The sequence below is a fragment of the Centruroides vittatus genome, unplaced genomic scaffold, assembly GCF_030686945.1.
Source record: "Centruroides vittatus isolate TY-2023 unplaced genomic scaffold, ASM3068694v2 contig_559, whole genome shotgun sequence".
In the NCBI taxonomy this organism is placed as follows: domain Eukaryota; kingdom Metazoa; phylum Arthropoda; class Arachnida; order Scorpiones; family Buthidae; genus Centruroides; species Centruroides vittatus.
Window position 1 is genome coordinate 598878 of NW_027122332.1, and position 17596 is coordinate 616473.

General features: G+C 32.3%; 1 protein-coding gene across 1 annotated transcript in view; it reads left to right on the top strand.

Annotated features, from left to right (window-relative positions):
• LOC136978869 (ral GTPase-activating protein subunit alpha-1) overlaps window positions 1-17596 on the top strand; it is a 72712-nt gene that overhangs the window by 48408 nt on the left and 6708 nt on the right. Inside the window, exons 30-39 of the mRNA XM_067274691.1 lie at window positions 1319-1429; window positions 1817-1885; window positions 8496-8606; window positions 9561-9821; window positions 9971-10171; window positions 10783-10930; window positions 11037-11230; window positions 11315-11496; window positions 11577-11684; window positions 14380-14451. Of these exons, the coding sequence (XP_067130792.1) occupies window positions 1319-1429; window positions 1817-1885; window positions 8496-8606; window positions 9561-9821; window positions 9971-10171; window positions 10783-10930; window positions 11037-11230; window positions 11315-11496; window positions 11577-11684; window positions 14380-14451 (1457 nt within the window). The remainder of the gene's footprint in view (window positions 1-1318; window positions 1430-1816; window positions 1886-8495; window positions 8607-9560; window positions 9822-9970; window positions 10172-10782; window positions 10931-11036; window positions 11231-11314; window positions 11497-11576; window positions 11685-14379; window positions 14452-17596) is intronic.

Here is a 17596-nt window from a genome sequence, read left to right on the forward strand (position 1 = left end):
CACTAGTTAATGCAGCAACAATAAGCATTTTGTCCAAGAGACATCATGAATCAGACATTCACTGAATTGTCTTTGTGTGTTAGATGATGATAAATGATGAGGAAGACATTATAATCATGCTAATTATTACCTAAGAAGTATCCAACATACACCACTTGATAGAATAACTGTCAGGGTTTTGTCTATCATCTGCGTAAAAACATCTTTTTTTTCCACTGCTCGTAGGAAGCGCATTAAACTAAAATGGTGACTCTGCAACAGAGAAAGCATTTTATGTTCTGCAGTTCACAAAGTTGAAACCATTCATTATTGTTTAACATGATTCTCCTGTTGCACAATGACGATTGATTCCAACTTTGTGGACTTCAGAATGCAAAATGCTGAAGAGTCGCCTTTTTTGTTTAAGGTGTTCCTTAAAGTAGTAGACAATGAGATGTTTGAATGCAGATGGGAGACAAAATTTGGGTGGTTACTCTATCAATTGGAGTACATTGCATACTTCTCAGATAATAATTAACATAGTTATGGTAATTTAAAATGGTAGCATTCTTTTTAAAAGATCCCGTGTGATTCATTATAAAATTTATCCAACAATTCATCTGCTAAACTATGAAAAAAAATGATGAATACAAAGATAGATAACAAAGAATGTCATATAAGAAGAATTTTTGCATTTCAATTTGTTGGAGAAGTGCATAAAATTGTAGAAACTCTCACCAAGCCTTATACAAAATGCATTGTTAGATGAATGTATGATCAGTTTGTAGAAGACTCGAGGCAATATTCTCATCAAATAGATAAAATTATGCCTTATATTTGAGATTGAGCTATTGATATTGATATTGATACATGAAGGATGGAATAGAACATTGATTTTACTTTATTTTAGTTTACTTTATTGCATCCTTTAATTTTAGTTTTGGGGTATTTTGTTTAGTTAGGGAGTGAGAAAGTGTAAACTCCTGTCAAAAATAAGTTAAAATTTAACTATTGTAACTTAACAAAATTTGCCGTTGTTCAGAGAGTATTGACCAATTGAGAGAGTTTGCATAGTGTATACAGGCTTTGTGTTTTCTAATCAAAGTTTGTCTGAATGGGACAAATGAACAATAGAAGAATGAAAGTGAATTTAGAAGTGGATCCTCGTCGAAGGTCGTTCTTTTGAATCAAACTGAGGAAGCTATTTAAGAAGTTTGAATTTAATAATTAGTAATAATTTTCATCATTGTTAAAATTATAATAAATATATTTACCAAATAAGTACATTTATTAAATAAATTAATGCTAATTAAAATTAAAATTTTACATCTTAATCTAGTTTAATAATAAATCTGTGGCTCAAGTTTCTTCGGACATGTTGTTGTTATTGACTGATCATGCGGATTATTTTGTGAAGCAGTATCCCAATATTCCTCCAAAAATAATAGAGGTAGGATTTTAGATAAATGTTAAGCAGTGGTCATTTAAAACTTGTTTAAAATTAATAGTATAATCCATGGTAGCTAAACCATGGCTGTGAGCTGCACATAGCTCTTCTAGACCCTTGAAGTGACTCCCGTATAATTATACAATTTCTTTTTATAAACTCAAGACATACTACTTATTAATACGTAATATTGTATAAATGTGAGAGCTGCAATAAGGGTGTAGAAGAGTCGCATGCTGCTCACAAGCCACAATTTAGTCACTGAAGATATATAGAGAAAGGAACAATAATTTTCTACTTCTGTAAGAAATAGTTGACAGCATTCTAAGTTATAAATTATTTAAAACTACTTGCATAATTTGTTTCACTTTATTTTTTTTTTTACTATAGATTATAGCATCGACTCTTGCATCTTTATTACCGTGTTTGGAAAACTCGCCTTCAGATGATGACAAAAAGGTAACCATGTCAAATTCGGTTAACCATTTGTTTACAATGATATTTCAATTCACTGGTAATGCATTTGTGCATTAAAAGTGAATAATTGTTGAAAGTATATATTATATAGTTTATACATAATGATGAATGATATGTGTTTTACATGCATATATTATTGGGTAATTAAAAAAAAACTTAAGATTGGGGGAGCAAAAATGTTCAATCTTAACTAGCAAATTTGTTTAATCTGTCAAACATTTTAGTCAGTCAGATCAGTTCTTACAATTACAAATTTTTAATAATATAAGAAAAAGATAATTTAATAACTAAAATTAGTTAATCAATTTTATTTATTTTTAGTTATTAAATTCATTAAAAAAATTTTTTTAACACACTACTTTGTGAGTAGTGAGAGGGACTTTTTCCTCATGCCGACAATAGGGTAGCAGATACATTAGGAACAGATCTCCCACAAAAATTCTTGGAGTTTTCTGCTCAGATTTGATCCTTGGTTTTCGGAATGGCGGGCTGATGTCTGTACCACCTCAGTTGTCTAGATTATTAAATTGAATTACATTAAATAATTTCTTGGCTTTATCTTTCATAACGTAAAAATTTTGGATTTCTAGTAACTGACAATAGTATAATGAAGAATCAAGGATTTTTGTTTATTTTTCTTTGGATATTAGATTAAATAATGTGAAATCCCTTTAGTTGCATCAGAAATTACATAAAAATTCCAAAATTATATATAATTATTTACAACTTGTGTATGGTAGACTCTACTTTTATGAACCTGGAAGAGTTGCTAGAAAGTGAAATGTCATAAAGTAAGCCATTGTATTTTCATAAGCTCAACATTAAATAGTAAGATTACGTTCCTCGGAATACTCTTAACTGCACAAAAAAAAAAGACAATTGATGTAGAATATAACATTTTGTACAGTCATAATAGAAAATTTATAGTAGTTATGAAAGTTGAGATTGTAAAGTTAATAATTGTAAAATGGGAGACTTTTTATGAATATCTTATTTAAATTGTTAGAATTTTTTTATATATTCATAAACATTTTTGAGATATACTATGAAACATTGTTATTGACAAGACTATGTCTTATTTATAAAATCGTACTGCCTGCTGGGTAATCAGCTTAGAGGTCTGAAGGAGTACATATCAGGAGTTGCAACTTGGCACAGAGTTATTAAGTGCCCAAATGATGCACACATAAAAAAACTGTCGGACTCTTAGGTACTCGAGACCGAGAACTGAGTCAAAATAAAATTCAAAATGGTGACACTCTCTACAAACAGGCAGTAGTGAGAGATTTGCGCATGCATTGCTTGTTGGAAGTTGGAAATGTGAACATTGCGAAATCAAATTTTGACAAACGTGTGAATTGGGAAGTTCGAAATGAGAAATCGAAAACGAATCTTTGAAAGAAACCTATTTACCTGTCCCATGTTATTCCTGACATATCTCTGGTCACCATGTGCTGACCTTGACCAGTTGACCCGAGATATCTCGTTTCAGCATCAGAACATTTTTCAAAGTAGATGGCGCTAGTCATTATAATTTTATATTGAAACTAACTTTCAAAATATAATTTTTCTTTTTACATTTATTAATATGGATTATTTTTTTCAAAAATGGGAAATTCTCATTAGGCATTGACAAAAATTCAACCTGGGGTAACACACAATGGAGAGAAATTTTGAAATTGGATAGATTAATTTCACTGAAAATGCATTGTGGATGACCTTGTGGTTGTGGCCGAGGCCGAGGCTGGCGAAGTTTGAAAGATCGTGCTCAAAACAGTGATACCAAAGAAGATTGGAGAATGAACGTCACAGACCTGCCTTGCGCATCAAAGTGATCCCGCTTAGTAGTGAGTCTCTGAGACATAGTTTTGTTCCAAATATGGGGTTGCCATTTTACTTGTTTAATATTTAAATAACAGAATGTTGGTAGAATGTCTATGCAATAAGTTATTGCAAGTGATCTGTGTTTGAACCTCATCCAACTGGTATCTGTTTTCTTATATACTGTTGCATCGTTTCCTGTTGTGTATCGGTCGAGTCCGTAAAATTCCAACAGAAGCTGGAACCTTACCTTAGAGTAAACTTATGCTTATAACACCATCTCTGTTGAATACATATGAATATAATGGATAAAGTAAGTTTGGTTGACTAATACATCTTTCTTGTTCTAATACCCAAATTGGGCTTCTGAAGAGACAGAATATGTTTGTATTTTTGAGAAATGAAGGGTGCCGGAAATGGTGTCATAAGCACAAGTTTGCTCTTGGTTGAGTCCTTCGAATGCCTTGTAATAGTCAGAATTGAAGCTGATTGGGTTAGCCTATAATGGGTGGGAATCTTTGTTATGCAAATGAATTTATTCTGGTATGGAACCTAAGACTTGCCTTAAAAAATAAATATCTAACATCTTCACCAAGCTGTATATTTTGACTTGTATTGATAGAACACACCAGTAACAAATTAACGAAAATGTTCAGAGTTTTCGCTAATTTGTTACTGGTAATTAAAGGTTTTGTTTCGTGTGATTAACTCCAGTAATTCAGAAAGGAGATAGTTTTAATATGAACACAATTTTATCAAGCATAGCAACACTAAATAAAAATCCAATAAAGAAACAAACACTATCAATTGTTTTAGTGATGATAATTAATAAGAAAATGAAACAAACAACCTATTTCCAAGATATTTATCTCTGCAATATACCAACTTCAAGTTTTTCCCCATTTGATTATTGCATCATTTGCTCCCAACAGCCAGACGTGGAACAATTTCTTTGCCATTGTTTTATATATTTTTTACACATTTTGTCAAATTTATTGCATTTCTAAAGTGTGTATATATATATATATATGCAGACTTTTGATGATTATCTGAAAATGCTCTCTTGATTCTTAAAAGGAACCAAATAATAATATACTCTCAAAAATTTTGGTTGGCACTTAAGAAAATTTTGCGTCAGGTTTGAGAATTTTGGGATGCGCGCTTAGAGAGATTGTTTACCCTTGCTCCAAAATATGCCAACATTATGTTAATTTCCTTTCTTAATAAATACTATTATTAAATTTGAAAATAATGAACAGTCATCAAACATTAAATTGTATGAAAAGTAATTCTGTGTTGACATACAACTTTAAACAATTTAATTTTTTTTAAATTTTGATGCATTGTAATTAGGGATTGCAATTGCTGGATCCCTCATCCAGCAATCCAGCTGGATCCAGCGCATTCTTCAGCCTGCTGGATCCAGTGCTGCGGATTCGCAAATACTCCGTTAACTTTCTAAATAATGGCCAAAAAGTCTATGTTGTCACGTTGCCGCTTTGCTAACTACTAGACTGCTACTAATTACTTATGTGAGATAAGCAGAGGGTCAGGGGTTTATCCTTGCTGACCACTTACACTGCATGGGTTGGCAAAACCCGATCTTGTTGTCATTTCGGATGGCTAGGAGGGCAAAAAAGTGAGTGGGGAGGTGCGTCGGTAAGTCGATAGGCGTCTTGGATTGACAGGAGACATGTTAACAAATAAAACGTTTATTGAATAACTAGAATAACATACAAGGCGATTACAAACTATTCTACGGTACTATGCGGTTATATGCAAGTAGATATAAAGCTCAACAAGTTCTAAACAAACAGGTGGCTATGAGCTAAGCCATTGCGGGAGAGAGAGTTTACAAAGATCCTAACAAAATACCTCTTGGCGTGAGATTGGATGATATAATTTGATGGATAGTGGTCGCCGACGATGTAGAAGAGTTGCTGTAGGTCTTCTTCGACGGGACTTTGTTCCTGGGCATGGAGACGGACACAAGTACAATAATAACTTTTGATGCGAGCACCCTAAGTTTCTGGTGGTGCGAGCTTTTATAGTGTTAGTGTGGGAAGCTGTCGGTTGTTGACGATGACTTGCGAATTCTTGACAGCTAAATGTCAACTTTCCCACCTAACTGTTGATAGTTACTGGAGACCTCTGCTCCGTTTCTCCGCGAGGAGTTTTTTTTCTTGGTGATTGTTTACAATAATTTTTGAACAAAAAATGAAAGTTTTCTTTCATTTTCACAAATTTTCCCGCTAAAATCCGCAGTCTCACACTTACTCACTATTTTACTAACAGTAATAATTAAATTACTTATAAATAAACTATACCTTAATCAATCCAGCAAAATTTAATAAAATAATAACGTATTCAATCGCTTTTAACGATCTTCCTCAGTTACAAAAAAATACAACATTAACTATAGAACATAAAATGTGTTTGGAATAAATATAAAAAGAATAGTGCTTAATTACATCCCATTTTTAAACAAGATACATAAATGTACTGCCAGGTCTAATAATTTTCGTATTGTATACAGACGTAATCCCACTGTTTTCAAACTTTTAAGAAATGATAAAAAGAAAGAAGATCGGAATTTAACAGAATATGAATGGGTATATATATTCGGTGCCTTTACACGACCAACGTTTCAATTCCAAGCTTGTTTATGTGGGTGCAACGATGCGCAGTTTAAAACAAAGGCTCAAGAGCACAAATATACAATCAGTAAGAACTTTGACAACACTGCGCTGGCATCATACGCAAGACAGAAAGATGTTAACGTCTAATGGGGATCATGCAGCAATTATAAAAACGATGACTGTAAAGTACTATTTTTAGTATCTCAGGAAACCGACACTAACTGCGGCCGGTAAAACTTCTGTTAACCTAACAGGTACTTTACACAATTCGAGATTAGTTTGCCAGGCCTGGGCTTTTACGTGTGCACCGAAAAAATTAGTAAGAATAACGACAAATATCAAGTCAAAGAAAAAGTTTCAAATATATTTAATTGGTAAATCGAATTTAACTATGTACAAATGTCTATAATCCAAAACAAAATTTATTAACAAAAATCAACAAGTCAACCCGACAATAAAACTCAGGTACTTCGCTTAACTTAATCTTAATTCCCCTTTGAAAATTCGACAAATCAAATACTTAAGAACTATGAACAAAATCTCTTACGAACTAAATGTCTACCCGTCACCTCACTATACTAGGAACCTGTTTCCTCAATCCTTTTGCTATCGTCAAATCGAATTCTTCTTTAAACATTTTGGATCGCCTAATTCTCAATCTGGACTTTGCCTTGAATTTTTCACTCAGTAGTACACCTCGATTGTCTTCGGTTAGCGTGCTGGTTTTATGCTGTGAGGTGACGTCACAATTCAGCTAGGTTACTCCCCTTATTTACATACTTAATTTTTCTAACATCAGATTTCTTTCTGGCAGCTTCAATTCTTCAACAAAATCTTATAAACTGTTTACAAAGTATTTAGCACAATTTTCTGGGATGTTTTATGACTGTTTAGTAAGTATTTCTTTTCTAGTGAGTGTGGGGATTCCCCCCTCCATTTTTTTCTGCGGACTGTTCATTTCCGCTGGGCAGCACAAGTGCGCATGATTTTTCCTACGGCGCTCGTTCTTTCGTGAGTTGGTTTATTATCTTCTTTTTTGGTTACTAAGAGAGTGGTGGGGAACCTTCGTCCTAACTAAACATAAGCCCCAAACAAAATATAATAAAACGAAAAATAATAATGAAACAAAAATAACGCTTGGACTCAGTTCCTTACACGATGAATAAGCAAACAGTCAAACATCTTGAGAGATTGGAAATCTGCAAGGTGCACATGACAACTGGTTGTATAAACCATAGAGATGTGGACTCATTGTCTACCATGTGGAAATCCTTTTACATTAATTAATGTTATTAACAGACAATGCTGGTTTCGTTGTTATATCTTATATATATATATATATTTTGCTATTTATTTTGTTTATTTATCTATATTTTGTCCGTTTTTGTAACCAAGGAAGATCGTTAAAAACGATTGAAAACGTTATTATTTTATTAAATTTTGCTGGATTGATAAAGGTGTAGTTTATTTAACTTATTCTATTTCCAGTACATAGTTTTATATACTTATAAATAACTACAGACTAATATGTAGAGCCTATATAAGAAAACTGGTAAGACTGATAGCCACTTAGCCACTGATTATCCGTCCTTACATTATTATAATATATTAATATAAATTAATTAGTAGAATTACCTTTGCTATTATTTAACTTAAAGATTACATTATAATTATAATCTAACTAAACATTTGAAGTTAATTATCTTTATCTCAAGTGTTAAACCGAACCAAAGTTAAGCTTACTATCTAAATTTGTAAGAAGTTTTACTGACTTATAGTGACCAGTCTAAATAATAAAAGCTTCTTCTTAAGTATTTTTAAAAACTGTTTTATTTCTTTAAAAAAACCATAAATTTCTGGGTTGATAGATAGACAGATAACACTTTATTGCACCAAAAATACATCCACGCTGTATCTGCGCTGGATCCAGCTGGAATGATTTCAATCCAGCAAAAATCCAGCTGGATTGAAAACACTGCTGGATTGCAATCCCTAATTGTAATGTATAAACATATAATATTATATTGTATGATATATTATTTAGTGAATAGATAAATATATAAAATTTATACAAATTAACTATGCATTTTTGTATTTCTATTCTTATAAAATAAAAACATTTTATTTTTCAGTTACTGTTATCGTTGATATTCTGTTTAGGAGAATGGTGCTTGCATTTACCACAAAATATTTTAACCGAAGTGGGAAAGAATAATAATTCGCTTTTGTTATCAGTCTTCAAAGTATGTATTTTATAATTTATCATTGTAAATTCTTTACTTACTAGTAAATAATTATACATTTAATAACAATAATTTAATATTTCAAGCATGTAACTACATTTACTTTCTATATTTACCAATCCAATCAAATACTAGATTGGGACTTCTTAAACTGTGGAACTGAATATAAGGGTAGCAAAAAATTTGACAACAGTACTATGTATCTGTGCAAAGCGGCATTTTCGGCATAGACTATTATAAAATCAAAATGTTGGTTGAATCTGAAAAAATGTCAAAGATGCCTGCGTTCCCGGTATAAAATATTTGACCAATATTTAATTCTTTATGTAAAAATAAACAAGCATGTCCATCTTATTAGTATGCAAATTTGCTTTCATTTTAAATAAAGTGTAAAATAATATTTGTATCAAAGAACTGTTTGGAATGATATATTATCAGCAAGTGATTTTATATACATATATTCCAGGGGTTGTGTAAAATTATCTCGAGCATAAGAGGGTGGCAAATGGAAAAAGTTTATGAAGCCTTACACTAGATTATAAAGTTCTCCTACTGGGAAGGAAACGATGTTAGAGGCTGTGATTTGTTCAAATACATAACTTTCATTCAAACAGTTCATGCTGCTATGTTGTCGTGAATTTGAATACATTTATTTTGTTTTATGAATCTAATAAGTGCACATGCTAACCCCACTATATGAGAATTAAAGCACTAGTATCATTAAATTAAGTTACAATTAAAATTTTAAAAGTTAAATGTAGAATTGACATGCAACAAATAGGGATTTTTAATTTGATTTATGATTTAATTTTGATTCTAAATTCAATCTTAAATGTTGAATATGACTATGACTTTATAAAAAATATAAATTTAATTGATATATAAAATTATAGTAATTTTCTTTTACATTTAAAAAAGTTATACTTTTCTAATTATATTTAATAAATATTTCAGGTACTGAATACTGCAGTCTCAGGGAAAAGTGACATACAAAAAGCTGCACCGATAACGAGCATGACGGACCTGGTTGGACCGGACGTGGATCCCAATATTCATTATGATAATTTGAAAGAACACATTGGCATTGCCAATTCGCCTAAGTTGTCGTCTGCAAATAATACGGAAAAGTCATCCATGGAGAGTTTTATTAAAACTTGTACACTTCCAATGGACATGAAAAGAAACGCTAACATAATTAAGTTGGCCGCTAAAGTCGTACGTTATTTGTTTATAAATTATTTGTCCTTTTAGTGTGTATTTATTTGTTTCACAAATAATTTAATAGGCAAATTTAAATCCAGTTATATACTATCATTTATAAAATATAAGAAACAGATTTATAACAATTTAAATAAACGTTACAGGTGATGTCACATTTAGTTAATCACTTAGGACACTTTCCAATGGGAGTTGGTGCCGCTCGTCTGACGAGTCTGGTCAACGAGGCCGACGACGTTCCCTTGTTGATGAGAGATGAGCTGTCGACGGAAGTTTTCCATGCTCCAAATATTCAGTTCTTTGTTTTAAACAGCTCCATAATATCATTTGTTGAAATTCCCTGTGTGGTAAGCTTTATAACATTACCAATTAAATAAAATTAATTGTTAGAAGAATTTATTACAGAACAAAAATTATATGTATGTAAGAACGGCACTTCTTTTACATGGTATTTTTAAGTTATTTTAAAGATCAACGTAGAGTTGGACTCTGACACATAACTCCTGGTTGCTGTGCAGATGCATTGCTAGTTATGCTGCCTGGAAGAGACGATCAGACAGAAGTCCGAGTGGTGTAACTGGCAGTGTGTCTACACGGTAAGCAAGAGTTTGGGTTTGAATCCCACTCTGGACCAATCTTTTCTTCCAGAATTAAGCATTTGTGTCGAATAAAATTTATATTCATTAAATCACTGAGTATACAGTAATTATATTAAAGAAATTAAAATAAAACATTAGACCATTAGATGTAAACAGGAAAAACTAATAATATAAAATACAAACACAGTAGATCCCACTTTTATTACTATATTAGTTCATTACAGTACAGTACCGTGTATATTTATAATATTTAGTTAGATTTTTTAAAATATTAATTGTTTACTAATTTTTGATACTTTGCATAATTCAGTTATATTGTCTTTCTAATTATTTATAAAATTTAATTATTTTATTTGTAGGAAGTGCCTGGAGGTGGTCCGACTTCCGATCTAATTACCGGAAGATCCCAGGTGAGAATTATAGTTCGAGATCTCAGTGGGAAATTTTCTTGGGATTGTTCTGTTTTGTATGGTCCACCCGATTGTCAAGCTGCTTCCATTTTACCAGGCTAGTTAATATATAAATTATAATTAATAATAAAATTTCTGTTTGTAATTTAATAATAATCACTTTAAATTTAGTTGGGTTAATTTTGATAATTTTTAAAATTTAGATCAGTCTGTTAGTATATCAGTGAATAATTTCTTAAATCCCCGCGTTGGACCACCCTATCACAGTCTGTCGTCTTCTTCATTGAGTCTGACAGGGATGTCTGCTTCACCGTCTTGCGACACTCTGAGACACCGTTCTCCGCACGAGCTGCCCACAGTGGACAACAGTGCCGATGACCTGGACAACTTGGACGATGTGAGCAGTTTAAATTACTTAGATTTTAGTGACAAAAATCCTATTCAGATTTAACTTTTATTTATTAATTTTTTCCCTCACCAGTTATTGCAGTATATCGATCATTCTAGTCCAGAATGTGTCTTGCGACCGGGACAGCCGCTGAATACGCCCGCTCCACTTTTCGGAGAGGGCACCACTGAAAAAGAAGTCGACACCATGACAGTCGTATTAAATCAGAGAAATTTTGAAATGACTCACAATCAGAAGCATTCCATAGATTCAAGGTCAGATATTAAAAATTATATAGTTAATAAATTAATTTTAAGTTTTATAGATAATGCCATATTATTTTATTTTTATACAGTACTATGGCAAAACCAGCAATTCCACCAGGACAATGCAAAAACATCTCTCCATTTCAACATTGCCGGTTGTTGTTAGAGCAGTTAGGATTTATATCATGGGAAAAAAGGCAAGTAGATGGATTATTTTCCTCTGAGTATAAAGAATACAGCAAAAAGAAGACAAATTCATATACCAAATGAAAAATTGCCTACAGTACGATGAATATATTTGAACCATTCAGATGCTTAAATTAAAAATTACATCACAACATGTGAAGTGGCCAATAATTAAATAAAAATTTGATAGTGTTGCCATATTATTTTATCACAAATTCTTCATTGGATAAACTGAATCATCTGGTTTGTCTCTCTACAGAATTATCTGCTAGATTAGTGTTTTTTGATCTAATTCTGATACCAACACCCCTACATCCTTATCACCATAGTTGTTGTGCTTTTTGTACTTTTTCAGAATTATACATAGTAGGGTTTCTCATTTCCCAGTGTTTTCCTTGTCCCAAGATTCTGGGATAAAAGTGAACTGTTTCCTATGATAGAATTAATTATTTTTAAGATATACAAAATATCTTAGAATCAAATGATATAATTGTTTTTTTATTTTTTAAAGTAATTTAATACATTCTGTAACCTCCAAAATCATATTAATAATGCTGTGTAAGATATATACTAAAAATTACCTTAGAATTACATAGAAATGTTCACAAATAGAAAAAAATTATTAAAGTTTACTGGAAACTGCATACAACAACAACAACAACAACAACAAAAAAAAAATGATTTGAATTGAGTTAAAAATTAAAAAAAATGAACTTAGATCAAACTTCTAACTTAGAAGGTAATTTTTGTTTTTTAAATAAAACATAATACAAAGTATTATAAATTTTTATAAGATTTTAAAAAGCAAAGATCATCAATACTCTGATCACTCAATCTAATTCTTATTTTAGTAATGAAAAGTCTTGCTACCAAGAATGCCCTTTATGATTCAATTGATGTGGGTGGAATCGTTTTTAATGCATTATAGTGCATTAAACCTGGGATCTTCCGGTAATTAGATCGGAAGTCGGACCACCTCCAGAAAAGACAGATATTGTGTGTTTTTTCACCTGTAGCCTGAAAGATTTCTAGTTCATTTTCGAGATTGTAGTACTTCTTTTGCTCTCTAGTATTCTTGATTTGTCTACCTCAGCTGCTTTAATAGCGGTATCAAGCTTATAGTTTGATAATTCGGCAGTTTGTTTGTCTTTACTAATTGGCTTTATGAAGAAAACCTGATTATTAAAGACAAACGTGCAAGTATGAAGAATTTTATACTTGCACACTTTGTACTTGTTTGAATCCTTGCCTAATTTGCACAACCTGGTGTTATGCAGTTATTGAAGCTACTGGGCATGGTTAAAAGTTAAGACAGCATAAGCACAATTATTCCAGATATTACAGGTTCTGACAAGTAAAGAATTTTCAGTCTTGCCACAAATAAGCTACATATTGATTATTGACCATTTGTGACATGCCATAACAAGCAAAAATTTAAAAAACTAATAAGTAAATTTAAAATTAATAAATACAAATGTATTCTGATAGTTTGAGTTAATTATGTTTTGTATTTGGCAAAATTTTCTCAACCTTAACACAAAATAAGAGAAAAATGAATTTTTAAGAAATTTGCGGAATTTCCCAGGATATTTCCTGGGTTAAAAAAACAACCGGGATCTTGGGATCTGTTTGAGAAACCCTAATACATAGGAAGTGTTATAGTTTTAGTTGGCAAAGTAACATTTTATTATATTACTTGGCAAAGTAACATTTTATTATATTACTTTGCAGTACACTAGCGTGCCAATGCACTCTGGTCAAAAACGACTATGCTAAACTGCCAAAATATGCAATACATGCACAATTCTTAATAAAATGATATAATTTCTACAATATTCTAAAAGATATTTTAGAAAAGATAGTAATAATTCTAATGTGGAAAATGCAAATTTTATCACTTCTGACATAAAACCTAACAATGTGTGAATATTTTAAAAGTATTTAAGAAATCTTATTAATATTATTTCTCATTTGCTTTGAAATATATTTTATTTTAAATTGTTCTGTTATGGATTTCTTTACTAAGAATTGCTTTTTTCATTATTTTTTTATATACTTATTAGAAGAAGTTATTTAAGAGAAAGAGAAAATTTATTTACTTATTATTTATGGGTGATGATGCTATGACAATCAATTGCAGTCCCAGTACAACAATCAAACAACCTTTAAAATATGAACAAAAAAAAATATGTAGAAACAAATATACATGCAAAACAAGAATAACTTTTATGAATATTTCTGTAAAATACCACAAAACAAATCTATGAAAAAACATAAACAAACAAAATTTATTATATGAAGAGTAGATTAAAAGCTAAACAGAATATTTGTCAATGCCATAACAAAAGCAAATATTCAACATATACAGTTGTCGACTAACGGGCACATGTAGTTTCTGAACCTGTTTGATGTTTTCATAAGATGACCCGAGCATTTCCGGGTACATTGGCTAGCGGTACATAACAATTACCTAAATTTTGTGTTATAATCAATGTTAACAATGATCATGTAATAAAGAAATTGTGTCTTTTATAAAATTTTCATGTAAAGGTTAAAAGTGTATTTAATTGATATAATATTCTATCCTCTGTATACATAAAAATGATGCCAAATCAAAGCATATATTAATTACGAAATTTTATATATATTACCATAGTTAATAATAGTTTTAAATAAAATATTAAAAAGTAAAATTTATTTTATCAGGCCACATTTTGATCTGCTAAAAAAGAACGAGAAGCTGTTGAGAGAATTGAGAAATTTGGATAATCAGAAATGGTACGAAATTTTTTTATAAATAACTTATAAAAATTTAAATAGCATTTTAATAACTCCAAATTTAAAATATATTTAATACAAATTCTATTTACAGCAATACAAAAAGCATAAATAAATTATAAAATCTCACTTTAATTCAAAGCGATTAAATTACTTTTCAAACAAAATAAAACATGTATGCCTACATTATCACTGTTTCAAATTCCTTAAACAGTCAATTGTATAATATTTTATTAATTTTTGTTTACTAGAATATAGTTTACATTATCACATTCTATTGGACCAATTATTTAAGTGCATTGATAATTAGAAGTGATTATGGGTATTCTAGATTAAAAAATAATAATAATAATAACAACAACAACAACAACAACAACTTGGAAGAAAAGTCCTGCTGTGGTTTTGGTATTTGGATGGACAAAAACTTCAAAATTTGTAATTTCTTTATGCAAACCTTTGTATTTTGAACAGTTGATTTTGTAAAGAACTAATTACATAAATCGAATTGATGTTAGGAATTGTAAATAGTAGCTTTCTGTTTCTATGTAGACAACTTTTATAAATTTTTCATTATTACTGTTATAAATTTTTCATTATTACTGGGCCTCTATGGGCTGGTTATAATTGGTAAAATCCTCAAATGACTCATGGGTTTGGGCCATGTGGAGATTTGTGTACATCTAACATTTAAACTGGGTCAGTTTTGCATAAAAAATTTTCTGTAGGGTTTACGTTTGTATTTAAAATAGTGGTGGTGTGCAGCGTTGAGGAGGTTGCATTTGCACAGGAACACTGAAAATGGCAACATTGCATGGTGTTTGAGTGGGTATAACTTTGGATTGAGAAGAGATGAGATGTTGAAATTGATATCAATTTGTACAGAATGACAGGATCTACAATATTACTTAGCAATAATAATTGATAAAATAGAATTTGTAAAGTTATAAGCCTTATCAGCTTATAACTTTACAAATTATATTTTAAAAGCCCAAAATAACTAATTCCTAATGATGCAGATTGTATATAGAGCTTAAGTAAACTGAGTGTGTCAACTCTGATGTCAACTCTGAATACTTCGAATGCGCCACTGCCCGAACCAATAGATAGTGACTTGTAACGTGATAACCAGCAAGACTTTATTCCTTTACATCTTATCCTTCCTCTAATAACACAAAGACAGATTCACACCTTAAACCATTGCAGTTGTGTCCTGTACACAAACCCTCCCAATTTTTTTGACCTGCACAACATCTGATTAGCCCTTTGCAATCAGTTGATACTGTGGAGAGAGGCAAAGAACTGTCAGTTGGCTTAACAATAATGTGTACGGAATATTTTGGACTGCATGGCGGACTTATGCAGTTTATGTATTTTTATTGTATTCTTTATTGCTGGCCACATACAGTATGTGAAGATAATACGAGGGCTGTTCGGAAAGTTCGCAGCCTTGCCTATATGCGGCGCTGCGATCAATTTAATTTTTGGCGGGAATAATTCAGCCATCTTTGCTAAAGATATGATACCAATTTCTGCTTGATTTGTCGTAAAGTTTTGCTACGAAAGCTTAGCAGACAGTCAGTGTGCACATGCTTTGTCAAAAATGGAGAAGACGGAGACTTGTGCAGTCATAAAATACCTGATGAAAAAAAGCGTTGACCCCATCTCAAATCAAAGCTGACATGGATGAAGTTTTGGGAGAGTCTGCTCCTTCATACACCACTGTGAAAAAATGAACAGCCTTTTTAAATCTGGCAGAGAGAGTGTGGAAGATGACCCTCACAGCAGACGGCTGTCAACTGCTGTCAGTGAAGAAAATATCGACAAAGTCCACGATTTGGTGTTAGCAGATTGCCGTTTGAAAACGCGTGAGATAACTGAGACAACAGGCATCTCTGTCGACTGAGTGCACTACATCCTAATTGAAAATTTGGGTATGATGAAGGTCTCAGCAAGATGGGTGCTGCATCTGCTGACTGCCGAGCAAAAAACGTGTTTGCACTTTGATGTCAAAGGAGTGTTTGGACTTCTACCAGAAAAACCCACAGGATTTCTTGTGTTGGTTTGTGACTACTGACGAAACGTGGATCCACTACTACACTCCTGAAACAAAAGAACAGTCGAAGCAATGGAAACACCACAGTTCGCCACCACCAAAGAAGGCAAAGACTTCTGATAAGTAGCACTGAGTTCAGCGTTAACGTAGATTCTTCTTTTTATTGCAAGTACTTTCGACGAAAAATTACGATCGTCGTCTTCAGGCGAATGTGGAAAGAACAAATTTGAAAGAGGCACGTGCCGAACGTTCCAAACCGATAACGGAAGATTTTCGTTGGCGAATTTTTAAAAATGTATTCTTTTAGCGTTCGGTAACTTCGCCGGTTCGAAGGAGATTTTAAATTGGAACGATTGATGGTGCATGCGCTGAAAAGCACACACGCTACGTGTGCGCTTGTCGGCGTGTTTGAGTGTTTATGCGCTTGTAAAGAGTGACCCAAATTTCGGGCAAGTCCAGGGTGGGGACGTTGCATGCCTCTGCTGTTATTGTGAGGATCGCTTCCCAGATGAATATTATTTTTCTATTGTTGGAGCTTTTTAGGAGCGCTGTTTCTGACCAAAGCGGAGTGTAACCTTGTTGTAGAACTTTTCTGGTCAGCTCTGTTGTTTGCCTTCCTTTATTTATATCATCCTGGTGTTCGCGATACGGCAGGTGATCATTCTTGCTGTTGCCCCTATATATTTCTCTATTTCTCCTGTTGTTGGATTTTCTAGTGGCACCGCGTAGACCCCCGATTTTTCTAATGCGCTGATTTTGTCTCGGTCGTTGCATATGCTTCTGCGTAGGCTGGGTAGAGGGGTCAAGGGGAGCACAAAGCCGTACCGCCAGAATATACGGCTAATGAGTATGGACTGTGCTCCTAGATATGGTAATGTTGACGGTACTATTGCCATTTCTTTTTTGTTGTGTAGCGTGGTGAATGAGTAGATGGAGTCATTCACTCTACACAGTACATGCGTAAATTTGGCGCCTGTAAACCCAGCGTGATGTACTGCCGTTCGTATGATTTCCAATTCATCGTTTATTAGGTCCTGCGATGAGGGAAGCAGTATCACCCTTCTGATGAGAGCTGCTATGGCGGCATTGATA